Genomic DNA, 16,971 nt, shown 5'->3' on the forward strand with positions numbered 1-16,971 from the left:
TGCTACCCCCGGAGGCCCGGCTTCGATTCCCGGTTCTGCCACGAAATTTGAAAAGTGATACGAGGGCTGGGACGGGGTCCACTCAGCCTCAGGAGGTCAATTGAGTAGTGGTAGAGGGTGGTTCGATTCCCACCTCAGCCATCATGTACGTGGTTTTCCGTGGTTTCCCACTTCTCCTCCAGGCAAATGTCGGGATGGTACCTAACTTAAGACCACGGCCGCTTCTTTCCCTCTTCCTTGCCTATCCCTTTCACCCCCCCCCCCCCTTACAAGGCTCCTGTTCAGCATAGCAGTTGAGGCCACCTGAGCGAAGCAATGGTCCTCCTTCCTAGTTGTATCCCAAGACCCAAAATTTCACGCTCCAGCACACTGCCCTTGAGACGGTAGAGGTGGAATACCTCGCGTAGTCTGAGGGAAAAACCAACGCTGGAAGGTAAACGGATAAAGGAAGAAAGAAAGAATTATTAAGAGAATTTGGTTGCCCAATTGTACTTTCTCTTAAAGCACTACCACATCATTTCGATATTTTTCGCCCCCAGACTGTCCGAAGTGAGTTAGCAGCACATTCTTTACGCTCGGATGCCGAAGCAGTATCCAAGGCCTTCTGTACTTACCTGCACTTTCTCCTGTCTCCTCGCCAGCGCTACGACGTGCAGACCATGATCCTGAAGCTGATACGCTATAGCGGCTCCTATACCGGAACTTGCTCCAGTGACTACAGCAACACGTCCTGTCCAACGTTCCATCTTTCGTAGCGTACGGCTCGTAGAAAACAAACAGCAACAACCGACCATTTAAAATAAAACAAACAGCAACAACCGACCATTTAAAATATGGTGAAGTACTACTCGAGAGGTACAAATATTCAGCCTATTTATCAGTCTTATCATATCAGCGCCACTGAGATAAGAGTAAAGCTAATAATTTTTCCACGAACTCTCAACAACAAGACTGCAAGGAACACTCATCAACCTGACACAATGATTATGAAGAAACATCGTAAGTTAAATCATTTAAGGTTCAGGAGATGACTACATTTTGGGCGTGATGCCAGTTGCGGTTCGCGGTATATTTATAGGTGGTTGCAGCAGTGGCGGCTCGTGAGTTTGAAAGAGGTTATTATTATTATTATTATTATTATTATTATTATTATTATTATTATTATTATTATTATTATTATTATTATTATTATTATTATTATTTCTTTCGTTCTTTCTTATTTTGCTTACCCTGAAGAGTTAGATTTTCCCTCGCACTTAGCGAGGGATCCCACCTCTACCGCAGCAAGGGCAGTGTCCTGGAACGTGAGACTATGGGTCGGGGGATACAACTGGGAAGAAGGGCCATTACCTCGCCCAGGCGGCCTCACCTGCTATGCTGATGAGGGGCCTTGTGGTGGGGGGGGGGGGAACTGGAGGGATAGCCAAGGAAGAGGGAAAGAAGCGGCCGTGGCCTTAAGTTAGCTACCACCCCAGCATTTGCCTGGAGGACAATTGGGAAACCACGGGAAACCGCTTGGAGGATGGCTGAGGTGGGAATCGAACCACCTCTACTCAATTGACCTCTCGACGCTGAGTGGACCCCGTTCCAATCCTCGCACCAGTTTTCAAATTTCGTGGCAGAGCCGGGAATCTAACCCGGACCTCCGAGGATAACAGCTAATCACGCTAACCACTACACCACAGAGGTGCACATAATAATAATAATAATAATAATAATAATAATAATAATAATAATAATAATAGTACCGGGCGGTACACCACCACGCCGCGAATTCAAATATTGCGCCAGTTTAAACTCCTCTACAGGAGAAGTTTGGTACTCTTGTAGTGTTCTGAACTGTGTCTATTTTGATTTGTATTTGTTTGCTCTGTAGCAAGAAGTGTGGACATTCTCTTCTAGATAGCACTACTTAAGAACTATAATTGTGCACCCTAGTGCGAAGTGAAGGAACTGTTTTTTTTAAGAAATTTGGTATTCATAAGTTTGTTCTTTGTTAAATTTCTTTCAGTCATTTTTTGGGTTGGCAGTATAACCCTTCTCTTTCCGCTTGTTTTGAATTTAGCCAATCCCGAATTTTTCTAATCAATTTTTTACCAATAACGTATGTCTACTCCGATATGGAGATGTTGTTTTAAGCTATCCAATAAAGTTGAGGGGGGTGTGGGTACTCATTCTTGAAAGGTCTCGAATGTTCCACGAGGGTATTTAAACTGCTGCTTTTCTTGTCTCGGTGCCACTTCATCGACATCTTGCTTAGTGTGTGATTATGTAGCAGGGGGCGGGAAGCGCCTCTTTCTTCGAGCAGCAGTTCATCCACAAGGTAATGGCCGTTTAATAACTTTATTTCTTGCTAGCTCAGCAGTTTAACCCTCGGGGCAGGTTCGAAACTTTTCTCATGTAACCTATCTTTAAAATATAATAGACATTTGGTAAAATTTCGTCTCTTTAACTATAAATTGGGATAGAGAGTGCCTAACCCTCTCGAGCTCCCACTCATATTGTTTTGAGGTGACTACGTTTTCATAACCGTTTTTCTTCTCTTCGTAATGTAATAAAGTTTTCTTATCGTGTCACCTCCTTAGTGTGGGATTAGCCCTTGCGTAAGCGGCCTAGTGCCAAGTAGGTTTCAAAGGTGTATTAGGAGTGCAAGCTTCGCCTCCATTCTATTTTGTATTATGGGCCAGTAACTTAACCTGATGTTTTATTTTCCTCATGCAAAGGCCCTGTAGGTTGGGTATCAAGTACCCCTGTTTCGTGGTGCGCCTTAAGGGCAGATAGAAATGAAGTTTGTTGTAACCTTGGATAGGCTTGTAAAATTGAGAGCGGGTCTGCTCTTTCCCTCTTCACGTTGTAATTAGGAGCAAGTGCTCCTTGTACTTAGGGGTTTTCTGCCCTTTAGCTATTGTGGTGGTGAGCTGAGAGCTCAGAAATTAATCTTGGGGCTCGAAGCCCAAATCTTGTAACTATTGTGATTTCTTAAATTATTTTCCTGCTACTTGGTACCTGTTACTCTGTTGTTGTTATCTGTTGATTTTGAAAAGAAAATATAACCTTTGTTAAAATTTTAAATTAACTTTAATTTCGTACGTTGAGACCTATTCCACCCAGCACCTTCTTTCACCTCTGCAAATCCACAAAACATCGTAACAAGTGGTAGCAGAGCGTGGTTGAATGGGTCTCAATTTAGCCCCTTTTGATGGCTAAACATTGTTTTCGTTTCGAACTCTAACAATTTTCTCAGTTGCTGGAATTTTTTTTATTTTTCTAAAAGTTTTCTGTCATCATGTCCGGCTTTCGCGACGTCCTCCATCCCGGCTATTTGCGCAAGGAGGAATTGATCTATGAATTAACGATCAGGAATGTTCAATCTGGAGGCACGGTTGCGATAGACACCAATAAGTTAAAAGATTCCCTTGATTTGCCTATTACCATCCCGACTTTGGGAGAAAAAGAGATCGATGACGCTCTCTCCACGATCACTGATAATGCTACTGAGCTAGCATCTGTAGTTAGTTTTTTGAAGTAGGTGATCCATCTCCTAATCAACTCAAAAGAGTACAGGCCAGATTGTACCACTTTTATAATAGGGTATGCGATCTATTGTCTCTGAAGTTAAATGACCTTCAGGGTAAGGAAGCTAGTGCTGTTGCTGAAAACCTGTCTAAAATGTCTAGTAAAGTTAGCCATTTGTTATCTGGATCTGCTATTCCAAAGACCGACCAGCCTATGGTAGTAAATATCGTAAGTGGGGAGGATCCCTCTAAGGAGGAAGGAGGTAGTACTGCGGAGGCTACCCAACGAACATCTGCCCCATTAGAAACTGTGTCCGATCGTCGCACGTCCATTCCACCCTTCGTGTTAAATAATCCTCCTTCTGAATCTGCTTCTCCGCCACTTAGGCCCCTTCCTACTATGTCCCCGGGTTTCAGCAGCTTGCCCCATCCTTTAGCAATGTTGCTCAGATATATTTCTAAGTTTTCTGTTAACTCTACCAGTGACGTAATTTCATTCTTAAGGTTTTTTGTTGAGTTTCAGGACCATGCCCTTGTTTTTTCTCTTTCTCCGTGTCAAATTTTGCAGATCATTTATCCCTATGCAATTGGTGTTCTCTCCGATAAGATAGTTAGGGCAATTGCTGAACAGTCATCCATAGAAGACTTCCATGCCCATCTGTTGGCAAATTTTATCCCCGCCCGAGCTAGGTCATCGCTCATTCAAAAGTACTACTACCGAGTACAACGGTTGGATGAAAATTTGGCAGACTTCATCCAAGATATTAAGTTTTACACTAGGGTATTTGTTCTACATTTCCCTGAAGATCAAATTGTACAGGCTATTGTGGAAGGAATTTCACCACCTTACAGATCATACTTGTGTTTTGCGTCGCGTCCGCGAACTTTCGCTGAGTTATTGCTATGGCTGTCTCAGCCGAAGGAGTTAGATACGCCGATACCTTGCGTGTCGCGAAAGAACCCCCTCCATCCTCTAGTAGTTTTCGGCCTCCACCTCGCCGACCCATCACACCCCGTGAATGTTACACTTGCGGGTCGCCTGACCATCTTCGCAATTTCCGTGGTTTCCCATTTTCACACCAGGCAAATGCTGGGGCTGTACCTTAATTAAGGCCACGGCCGCTTCCTTCCAACTCCTAGGCCTTTCCTATCCCATCGTCGCCATAAGACCTGTCTGTGTCGGTGCGACGTAAAGCCCCTAGCAAAAAAAAAAAAAAAGCATCTTCGCAATAAATGTCCAGTGATCAAATCTAGTAGGACAAATAATGGAGCAGGTTCATCCCAAGGCTGCTTTAAATGCGGCGCGTTTTCACATATTGCCAAGAACTTCCCTAATGCTAGCAGCACCCCCTCCTGCTCAACTTCTGGTGCAACTTCCACCAAGGCCCATAATAATAAGTGACTAGTGGCTTCGGCTGAGTCGGCGAACCCATCTTCCCGAGGCTCCGCTCCAAGTAAACATGTCGAAATTTCAGAGAAAACTCAGTCTTCAAATTTATCTTTTGAAGGTCCCAAAGAATGTCTTAGGATTGCGGCGGATACCCCCGCACCTGTTCCTTTTCTCAAAATTGAATTGAATAATGAGCCCGTAACTGCTCTTTTAGATTCAGGTAGTGTTTGTTCAATTATTTCGGCTGAGTGGTATTCCAAATTAAAATCTATTTGTAAACTTCCTGATCTTTGCTCGTCTTCGGTTCAATATGTTTCGGCTAATTCTTCTAAATGCCAAAATTCGTATTTCTAAATTTACTTGGAAAGTTAAATTGTTTGTGGCAAAGCACTTGTCATGCCCCATTATATTGGGAGCCGACTTCATGTCCCATACTGGTCTAGTGCTCGACCTTCAGAGGAAGTCGTGCACATAAATTTGCTTCTAATTGTAAAATCCCTTTACTTAAATGTAGTTCTGTGTCATACTCATCTGTTTCGCCTACCCAGGATGAGATGTTGTTAGATCTTAGACATCTACCTGAGGAGCAGGCTGATAGTATTCGTAAGTTGTGTCAGTCATTTCCTGAGGTTTTCTCGGATACTCTTGGTGTTACTGACCTTATTGAATACAAGATTGAGGTTACGGATTCGATTCCAGTCCGGTTTCCGCCTTATATGCTGTCTCCTCCGAAAATGAAGGCTCTGAAGGAGATCATTGATCAGATGTTGAAGGATGGCATTATACGGCCCTCTAAGTCGGCGTATTCATCGCCTATTTTCCTTGTTCCGAAACCGCAAGGTGGCTTCAGGCCTGTGATTGATTATAGGGCTCTCAATCGGAAGGTGGTGTTACAATCTGTGCCCCTTTCTGACCTTCATTCTTGCTTTTCCTGGTTTCGTAAAGCTAAGTTCTTCACTATCTTGGACCTCAACCAGGCTTATAACCAGACACCATTAGCAGAGGAATCCAAGCACCTGACTGCGTTTGCCACGGATTGGAATTTGTATGAATACAACCGCGTGCCTTTTAGGCTCCCCACGGGAGCAGCGGTACTCACTAGACTGCTAGACAGGGTCTTCTCCGACATTAAGTTTGAGTACTTGTACCACTATCTTGATGATGTCGTCGTATTTTCGGAGACCTTCGAAGAACACCTAGATCATCTGAGAGAAGTTCTCAATCGCCTTCGGAAGGCTGGGTTAACTGTGAAGTTGTCCAAGGTCGCCTTCGCTAAGCCCTCCATGTCATTCCTAGGGCATATTGTGTCGCCCGATGGTGTTGCAGTCGATCACTCTAGAACACAGGCCATCCGTGATTTCAAGCCTCCCAAGGACATGAGGGGTATTGCTAGGTTCATTGGTATGGTGAATTTCTTCAGGAAATTTATTCCAAATTTCGCCAATAGAGCGGCGCCCTTGAACTTACTACGTAGGAAAGGCGTCAAATTTGAGTGGGGGCCACTTTCGAAGACCTCACATTAGCTCTCTGTAATGCCCCTGTCCTTGCTATGCCCGATTTCTCTAAGAAATTCATCGTCCAAACCGACGCGTCGTCGTCGGCTGTGGCTGCGGTCCTTCTTCAAGAGACCGAACTAGGGAGGCGACCCATCGCCTATGCATCTAGGACACTTTCGGCTCAAGCCAAGTATTCCATCTATGAACTCGAGGGTTTGGCTGTCTTGTTTGCACTCGAAAAGTTCCGCCTTTATCTAGAACATGTCAAGTTCGATTTGGAGACTGATAATCAAGCCATAAGCTGGGTCTCAGGTAGGCCGCGTAGGTAGGCCCGGTGGGCCATCCGAATTTCTGCCTTCCAATTTGATGTTAGGAGTAGTATAATTGGACAGTTCTGCCGCCGCCACCGCCACCGGGCTCCCAGAGGCCACCTCCACCACCACCACAGCCAGAGGCCTCCCAGATGCCTCCTCCACCACCACCACAGCCAGAGGCCTCCCAGAGGCCTCCTCCACCACCCGCGGAAAATTTGAATTTGTAAACAAAGCCACGTGCTTTTTGACAGCTGTCATCGACAACAACGCATCGCTAACCTCAGTACTGCCATCTTGACGGGCCTAAAGTCAGTAGTGCCAACTTAACCTAACTAGCGCGAGATAAACAGAGCCACGTGTTTTTTGACAGCCACGTGCTTTTTGACAGACAACAACGCATCGCTAACCTCAGTACTGCCATCTTGACGGGCCTAAACCTCAGTAGTACCAACTTAACCTAACTAGCGCGTGGTAAACAAAGCCACGTGCTTTTTGACAACCACGTGCTTTTTTGACAGCTGCCATCCGCCATCTTTAAACCACAGAGCACTGTGCTGCCCTCTTTAGCGTAGTAGATGTAAAATTCGTCACCTGTCATCGGCAGTGCTGCCATCTTGGCGGGCCTAAACCTTAGTGCTACCAACTTAACCTCACTAGCGTGAGATAAACAAATCCACGTGCAGCTGACATCCGCCATCTTTAATCTATAGAGCACAGTGCTGCCCTCTTTAGCTACTTGCCTTCCACGTGCAGCTGTCATCCGCCATCTTTAATCTACAGAACACCGTGCTGCCCTCTTTAGCTACTTACCTTTGAAATGTGGTGGCGGATAATTTGAAAAATGCTTTTTGACAGCAGCCATCTTTGAGCACCGTGCTGCCCTCTTTAGCTAGATACCTGTGGTGGTAGACAATTCCTCGTGACAGCAGTCATCTTTGAGCACCGTGCTGTCCTCTATGTGGTGGCGGCAAATTCTGCATGCTCTTGTTTGGAAACAAACTCACGCGCTTTTTTGACAGCTGTCAACCGCCATCTTTAATCACCGTGCTGCCCCTCTTTAGCTACTCACCTTTGAAATGTGGTGGCGGTAAATTCCACGTGCTCTTGTTTGGAAACAAAGCCATGTGCTTTTTTGACAGCTATCATCCGCCATCTTTAATCAACAGAGCACCGTGCTGCAATCATGCGGGCAATTTCATCAGCTGTCATCCGCCATCTTTAATCTACAGAACACCGTGCTGCCCTCTTTATGGCTACTACCTTAAGCACGTAGTAGCGGGCAATTTGAAAAGTTCTGTTAGCTATCATCCGCCATCTTTAATCAACAGAGCACAGTGCTGCCCTCTTTAGCTACATACCTTTGAAATGTGGTGGCGGCAAATTCCACGTGCTCTTGTTTGGAAACAAAGCCATGTGCTTTTTTGACGGCTGTCATCCGCCATCTTTAATCAACAGAGCACCGTGCTGCTATCATACGAGCAATTTCATCAGCTGTCATCCGCCATATTTAATCTACAGAACACCGTGCTGCCCTCTTTATGGCTACTACCTTAAGCACGTAGTAGCGGGCAATTTGAAAAGTTCTGTTAGCTATCATCCGCCATCTTTAATCAAGAGAGCACAGTGCTGCCCTCTTTAGCTAGATACCTTTGAAATGTGGCGGCGGCAAATTCTACATTCTCTTGTTTGGAAACAAACCTATGCGCTGTCATCCACCATCTTTAAACTACAGAACACCGTGCTGCCCTCTTGCGTCAGCTGTCATCCGCCATATTTAAACTATAGAGCACCGTGCTGCACTCTCGCGTCAGCTGTCACTCAAGGGATACCTTTGTTCTAAGAAGATATTACAAGAGAAGTGATTAAGAATATAATCGAACACGGTACTCGATACAACATATGATTAGAACATCGGTTGATGTGTTTACAACATATCTAGCGTATACCTTTGTTCTAAGAGAAAAAGTAAGACAAAAATTTTGAACAGCTTACGTAAGATAGCAACTCTTATAACTTCCTTTACTTTGCTAAGGCATAGCTTTATCGAACGCAATCTTGCACATATCGCGTACCTGCATGTTTATACTTGAACACATACTGCTGTTCATAGTTCGATATTGTAGAACACTGCATTGCAAGACTAGAATCAAACACTTTTGAAAAAAAATTCTGTTCTCGACATACTTACCGAACTAGACGATAACATACTTACGAATTTAATCAACATCTTCTTTCTTGCTCTTATTCTTCTTCGAGAGGAAGGAGTAGGAGGAGAAGGTAATACCTAATCTAAAATAAAAGAATATGCCAATTCTACATTATTTATTTACATCTTGTATGTACAAGTTTTATCTCGAATCGTTTTACCGTAGTGATGTTTGCGTACTTCTCGATGCAATTCTTGAATGTACAAGTTTAAACTTGCCGTACTACGCTCTCAGCGTACCTCTCCCTACAATATGTACAGTGAATTGTGATGTAAGACAGCGTAACGTATGTACACACCTCTAGCATAATGTTTACACACACATCTGCTTTATGTAAAGTAGTACCTATCAATACTACTATGCCCCCAGGCTAGAGTGTTGGTAGAATTTGGAATGACAAACCGTTTGCAATCATCGCTATTAAGGGCTACCTTACTAATTAAATGAGTGTACAACTGGTGCTTCTTGCTTCTAATGACAGGCATTTACTTATGCAAAACAGGTGGATTACTTTTAATGCAATTGTTATAGTTTTCAAAAGTTAGCTGATTCTGAACGACATTCTTTTTAATCCCCTTCAATCTCTTTATTTGTAACTCATTTAAGAGTTTTATGCAATATGACTTGGATTTAGTACCTACAAATGAATCGATAATATTCCCAGCACATTCATCTTTCATTTTACCTAGAACCTTTTTGTTCACTAGCGGTAGATGATATTGATTATTTGCAGGATAGTTACTTGTATCAAACCTACCCAAGTCTGGCTTTATATCATTGTAATAGTCATCAGTTTTGATTTGATAAATAAACGAATCGGTATCTGTGTAGAGCAATTGCGAATTATGCGCGTACTTCTTCATCATATAATCGTAATGGAATTCATACATGAGTGTTTTAGCCAATTCAAGTACTGCAAAGCCGACGTAGGTAGGTTTGTCATACTTAACCTTAACACGATTCATCTGTATAATAACTAAATTCTCATGTATGATGGTGCAGCTGTGGAAATTTGGTTTACTTATTAAATAGTTAGCACCATGCCTTTTCTTAATATTTTCCCAGTTTGTAATCAATTTTACATCAACGCGTTTGTCAACATTTTCCATAGTCTTACCAATCACACTGTTATTCATGAGCTTGTAGAAATCTTTTTCAAACTCGTTAACCGCATTCGTTCTTAAATTATTGTTCAGATCGATATATGGCTTTAGCCACGGTGACTGATTAAATTCTAGTACGCGATGAATTTTGGATAACTTCAAACCATGCTGCAAACACTGTTTTAAATTTCGGTAATGAATGATATACTTAGATTTATCGCATAAATTAGCAATTAGAATTTTCGTCGTTGATGCGATGCACGGGGGCTTCATATTTTTAGGGCAAAACGGTAGGTCATTATGAGAAATGTGTAACTGTTTAGGATACTGTAAGTCAACTTCGAGGAAATAGCCTTTATCAGCTTCATCGCCTAGGGCGTGCAGCTGTAAAGCATCAATTTCGCACTGCGTTAGCCAGCGGAAACCACTCACCGGTAGATGCTGACTCATCGCCCACCCATACTGATTATTAGCATCGAGATAAACGATATACTGAGATTCCTGACTAGAATCGAAACTCGGCATGTACTTATTATTTGCCTTGGAATACCGCCCGCTGCACTGACTTATACCGCCTCGAATAGATGATTTTATAAAGTGCACCATATCAATATCAGCAGTTCCAAATTCACCTGCGTGTATTTTAACATCGCGTCCCAACTTAACCCAGGCGCAGTAAAATACTGACATGGGTCAAGGCTGTAGGTTTTCTTGCAAACACAGCGAAAATTTTCAAAAACATCAGCTAACAAAAGTACATCTGTCTTTAAATATAAATCGGAGTATTCACCCAGCGTTTGAATGTGGAACTGCTCCCAGATATGTTGTGCATGTAAATAGTCATCATCACTAATATCTGCTGAATTCAGCGAGCTGTAAAAGGATTGTTTCGATGGTAAGGCACGTTCTTCGAGGCGTTCTAAGCAGTCAAGATATTCATAACAAAAAACACCCTTACGCCGAAGTAAATTAAACTGCGCTTCTTCGGAAAAAACGCGTCGAATTTCCGTAAATTGTTCAGGCTGTAAATGACTAGAAAGTTTATCGAGCCTACTCGCCATAAAGCGAAACGAGTCAAGGAATCTCAGTTTTATAGAATGCTCAGCATCTACTTTTACAGACTTTGCAAACGCAATGTACCGCTCTTTATTCTGAGGGATTATATCTACTTTTTCATCTGAAGCTCCAAATTGTGAAATGATGAAATAAGAGTCGTAACCAGTTAAGTTATGAAAAATTACAGGGATAAATTTAGGAACTCTATACTTAAGATTACAGCTATAATGAACGGCACATCTGTAGAAACCAGTTAAATGATCATGATCAAAAACTTTAGGGTCATTTTCGGAAAATTCCCCATCACAAATGCTACACTTTGTAGCACGTTTATGATCATTTAACTGAATTTCGGTGAGTGGCTTCATAGGAATATTACTATTTAGAATACGACCAAGACGAACTGCATCACTTTCAAGTCTTTCTAAAAATACTTTAGCAGCATCATGTCCTCGATACAGCTCTAACTTGTTAAGCGTACTATCATAACTACACTTGATGTAATACGCGAAGCTATACGGGGCATGCATGTGCGTAGTATTAGTGAAAGAGTTGTCAGGATTAGGTGAGCATGTGTTGCATGGCGTGAGGATGGCTTCAAAGTCTGCATAAATCACGAACGGTACCCACATCTGCTTGTTAAAATTTGTAAATTTTAAAACATTATTGTCCGTAGTAGGTATCTCTGTACGTACATGATTGCAGTCATTCTTGGAATGCTTCGTTAACTGATCTTCAGTTCTAAAATACTGCAAGCATCCATCACATAGCCACTTTTTACCATCATGTTTTGACAACTGACTACCAACAAGTCTACTCAGATTTTTAATCCAGCAAAAGTGGCTATTTTCACTGTTTTCAATATAGAGTAAGTTAACATGAGTACTCTTCTTATGACATGTATAATACAGAGGACCTACTACAGACTTTTTCTCTACACCATACACATTAATGCTAATGTTATTTAGTTCCTCAAAGCGCTTAATATCCTTTATCTGCACAGGAAATTCTATACTATCAAAATTTAGCTGTGTTGAATAGTGTGGATACGATGATGTTCTCTTAGCTACGTCTGATTTAGCAGGATTTAAAGCCGACATCACCTCGCATGCAAAACATGCTTCGTCAATGTTTTGGATGTTTACAACAGCTTCTTTTCGCTGAATCCATGTTGGCAGCTCGATGTACGATGAACCTCGCATGAGATTGTACTTATTGATGTTAACTTCTAGATACATTATTTCAACTAAAGCCCACCCTGATTCCTTTTCCTGAAATTCCTCGCTCTTAGTTGAAATAATGTTAGAGACATCCCTAAGTACATCACCAAAATTAGTCGACTCACTTATGACAAAATTCTTCGTATTAAATGATTTAATGTCCGTTATTTCGGATTCATCCCTGCTTTTAATGTACAAGGCGAAAAGTTCAAAATTAACTTTAAATAAACTATGATTGGACAAAGATTTAGCAAGAAGCTGTTGTACATCCGGTTGAACACAATTTAAGAAGTTTGAAGTGCTATGAAACTTTTGACTGGTGCGAATTCGGTAACTAGCAATGCTACTTTTAAATGCTGTATTAATTTCCTATAGTTTGCGTTACTACCACTTCTACACGCATTATTTTTATGTGCATTACTCCGTAAGTGTCCCTGAAAATGCGAAGATGGTACATCAGTATTACAGTGCTCGCAGTGAATAGTTTGAAGTTCATTTTTCCTAGGTTTTTTAGTACTAGTACTTTCTACAGCTACATCGGTAGCTGCACGCTTTTTCCCTACTACTACCTGAGGGCAAGTAGATATTTGATGTACCTCTACTAAGTGAGCCTGGTATTGCTCTACATTAGCGAAATACACCCCACAAACTTCACATAAAGCGGATGTTATGCTAGGGTGTTTTACTTTTTTATGTCGCGTAAGGGCATCTACCCTCGTAAACGATGCCTCACACTGCTCGCAGGTGAACGTATCAGACGCCTCACGATGTTTCGATTTTTATGACGCGTAAGGGTATCTCGTCTTGTAAAAGTTACATCGCACTGCGAGCAGGGGAACATCTGAAAAGAGAACAACCAATAGAGATTAGGTGAAAGTTACGATGTTCGGAAGAAACCACGTTTCAACATATAGAGGTCGGACATAGCTGTGAGTTTGAAATTATAAGATTAACCTCGTCTATAGCATGAGGATTGAAGAGAACAACTATTTATCAATAGACTAAAGTTACGATGTTCGGAAGAAACCAAGTTTCAACGTATAGAGGTCGGACATTGCTGTGAGTTTGAAATTATAAGATTAACCTCGTCTATAGCATGAGGATTGAAGAGAACAACTATTTATGTTTAGCTTAAAGTTAAGATGTTCGGAAGAAACCAAGTTACAACGTATAGAGGTCGGACATTGCTGTGAGTTTGAAATTATAAGATTATCCTCTTCTATGACATGCAGATTAAAGAAAATAACTATTTATCAATAGACTAAAGTTACGATGTTGTAGAAGAAACCAAGTTTCAGCCTGTTGAGGTCAGACATAGCTATGTGTGTGTTTGAAATTATAAAATTAACCTCGTCTATAACATGAGGATTGAAGAGAACGACTATTTATCAATAGACTCAAGTTACGATAATTTAGAAGGAACCAAGTTTCAACGTATAGAGGTCGGACATTGCTGTGAGTTTGAAATTATAAGATTAACCTCGTCTATGACATGCAGATTAAAGAAAATAACTATTTATAGACTAAGATTACGATGTTTTAGAAGAAACCAAGTTTCAGCCTGTGGAGGTCAGACATAGCTATGTGTGTGTTTGAAATTATAAAATTAACCTCGTCTATGACATGCAGATTAAAGAAAATGACTATTTATAGACTAAAATTACGATGTTTTAGAAGAAACCAAGTTTCAGCCTGTTGAGGTCAGACATAACTATGTGTGTGTTTGAAATTATAAAATTAACCTCGTCTATAGCATGAGGATTGAAGAGAACGACTATTTATCAATAGACTAAAGTTACGATGTTTTAGAAGAAACCAAGTTTCAACGTATAGAGGTCGGACATTGCTGTGAGTTTGAAATTATAAGATTAACCTCGTCTATAGCATGAGGATTGAAGAGAACAACTATTTATGATTAGCTTAAAGTTACGATGTTCGGAAGAAACCAAGTTTCAACGTATAGAGGGCGGACATTGCTGTGAGTTTGAAATTATAAGATTAACCTCGTCTATAGCATGAGGATTGAAGAGAACAACTATTTATCAATAGACTAAAGTTACGATGTTTTAAAAGAAACCAAGTTTCAGCCTGTTGAGGTCAGACATAGCTATGTGTGTGTTTGAAATTATAAAATTAACCTCGTCTATAGCATGAGGATTGGAGAGAACGACTATTTATCAATAGACTAAAGTTACGATAATTTAGAAGAAACCAAGTTTTAGCCTGTTGAGGACAGACATAGCTATGTGCGTGTTTGAAATTATAAATTTAACCTCGTCTATAGCATGAGGATTGAAGAGAACAACTATTTATGATTAGCTTAAAGTTACGATGTTCGGAAGAAACCAAGTTTCAACGAATAGAGGTCAGACATACCTTAAAATCTTCGCGCTGCAAACTGTTACTCGGATGAATAAAATGTGTGCGTTCAAGCCTGAAACTCGAATGATAATATTCTGGTCGAATCTAAAAAGAAAAGAACAAACATATATGAATGTAGTGTAGGGTACATCAGGTAGCCTACCTATCTTTACAACTCAAAGTTCGAAAACATACCTTAAAATGCATGTGCTGCAGACTGTTACTCGGATAAATAAAATGCGTACATTCAAGCCTGAAACTCGAATGATAATATTCTGGTCGAATCTAAAAAGAAAAGAACAAACATATATGAATGTAGTGTAGGGTGTATCAGCTAGCCTAGCTATCTTTACAACTCAAAGTTCGAAAACATACCTTAAAAATGCACGTGCTGCAGACTGTTACTCGGTGAATAAAATGCGTACTTTGAAGCCTGTAACTCGAACGGTACCTAAAAAAAGAAAAGAACAAACATATATGAATGTAGATGTCTATTACCTAGCGTAGAAGTTGCTTTGCAAACAGTAACTAACAGTTCTAGCTTACCTTAAGATAAAGGCTGAAGAATAATATTCACAGCAGACAGTACTTAGACGGGAGATGTGTACGTAATAAACGCATACGGAGAACTGTGAGCGCTTCACGCAGACAGCAGCGAGTCAATATGCTGCTTGTTACCAAGCGGATGTGAAAATCGCTGACAACTGCAGTACAGTCGGAACTAAATGTTTATACAACAAGAGCTCTCCTGAAGGTCTTACGCTGAGTCCCGCAGGCTGACATATTTAAGCCGGGATCGAACTTGCTGTTGATGCCGAGGTGTCAGAATTTAAGAGTTCTGCCGCGGATCGAGCCTTGGAAAGTTAGCACGCGATCCTCGACTTCTGGACATAAACGGGAGGGTACTAAGCTACATCCGCGGTATTCCTTACCTGAAGGCACTTAAAGGTATTGAGCTAAAACTACATTTAGCTAGATCATGTAATTACACGTTATGACGATCGCGCAGGTCCCTCGCCTAGCATTTGCTATTTTTTTACGGCTTCCAACAGTAGGAGTTCGAACCTGCTATCTCCCGAAGTAGCTGGAATGATTGCGGGTACAAGAGTGTTGAGGGTGATTCATTTGTCGGATGGAGGCGTTAAGCTGTGTGCAGGCTTCTTCGGTAGTAGTAGGCTATGTGCCGGCACTGGGATATCTAGTTATAAAACCCGCTACAACAAATTTATCGCGTATACTGCGATTTAAAATCCTAGTCAGGAAGGGTAACCGGTCGTAAAACTATGGTGTATGATCTAAGAGGCGGGGTGTGCAAAAAAGCCAGCATTAAGTAAGGGCTGTTGATAGGGGGCGTTAAACTTTGTGCAAGCTCCTTCGAAAATGATTTTGAGTACAAGACGTTGATGGTGATTCATCTGTCGGATGGAGGCAATAAGCCTTGTGCAGGCTTCTTCGGTAGGAGTAGGCTATGTGCCGGTACCGGGATATCTAGTTATAAAACCCGCTATAACAAATTTATCGCGTATACTGCGATTTAAAATCCTAGTCAGGAAGGGTAACCGGTCGTAAAACTATGGTGTATGATCTAAGAAGCGGGGTGTGCAAAAAAGCCAGCATTAAGTAAGGGCTGTTGATAGGGGGCGTTAAACCTTATGCAGACTCCTTCGAAAATGATTGTGAGTACAAGAGTGTTGAGGGTGATTCATTTGTCGGATGGAGGCGTTAAGCTGTGTGCAGGCTTCTTCGGTAGGAGTAGGCTATGTGCCGGCACCGGGTTTTACCCTCTCCCTACTATTGTATATTACATTCTTAGGTAGTTTCGAGGGCGTGCAAAAAAAAGCCAGCATTAAGTAAGGGCTGTTGATAGAGGGGTGTTAAACCTTGTACAGGCTCCTTCGAAAATGATTATGAGTATAAGATGTTGAGGGTGATTTATCTGTCGGATGGAGGCGTTAAGCCTTGTGCAGGCTTCTTCGGTAGGAGTAGTCTATGTGCCGGCACCGGGTTTTACCCTCTCCCTACGGCAGTATATTACATTCTTAGGTAGTTTCGAGGGCGTGCAAAAAGCCAGCGTTAAGTAAGGGCTGTTGATGGAGGGGTGTTAAACCTTGTACAGGCTCCTTCAACAGGAGTAGCCTACATGCCGGCGTCGTGCAGGCTCTTTCGATATTAGTGGGCTATATGCTGGCACTGTGTTTTAACCTCTCCGTGCAATCATGATATTTTATGTTAGGAACTTACACGAGCTACGTGAGTTACAAGTGGCTTATCAGCACACAGTGTCTTCGTTCAAGGTTACTACAGCCGGA

General features: G+C 41.8%; 1 protein-coding gene across 2 annotated transcripts in view; it reads right to left on the minus strand.

Annotated features, from left to right (window-relative positions):
- The window catches only part of LOC136886825 (farnesol dehydrogenase), a 67,569-nt gene that overhangs the window by 35,862 nt on the left and 14,736 nt on the right, over positions 1-16,971 (minus strand). The window contains exon 1 of one of the 2 annotated variants that reach the window (XM_067159664.2): positions 615-857. The exons of the other annotated variant lie outside the window; for it this stretch is intronic. Coding sequence (XP_067015765.1) covers positions 615-794 — 180 coding nt within the window. The 5' untranslated portion in view covers positions 795-857. Of the gene's footprint in view, positions 1-614; positions 858-16,971 lie in introns of those variants that run through there. 2 annotated transcript variants of the gene reach the window in all.

Source organism: Anabrus simplex, chromosome X (assembly GCF_040414725.1).
Source record: "Anabrus simplex isolate iqAnaSimp1 chromosome X, ASM4041472v1, whole genome shotgun sequence".
Taxonomy (NCBI): domain Eukaryota; kingdom Metazoa; phylum Arthropoda; class Insecta; order Orthoptera; family Tettigoniidae; genus Anabrus; species Anabrus simplex.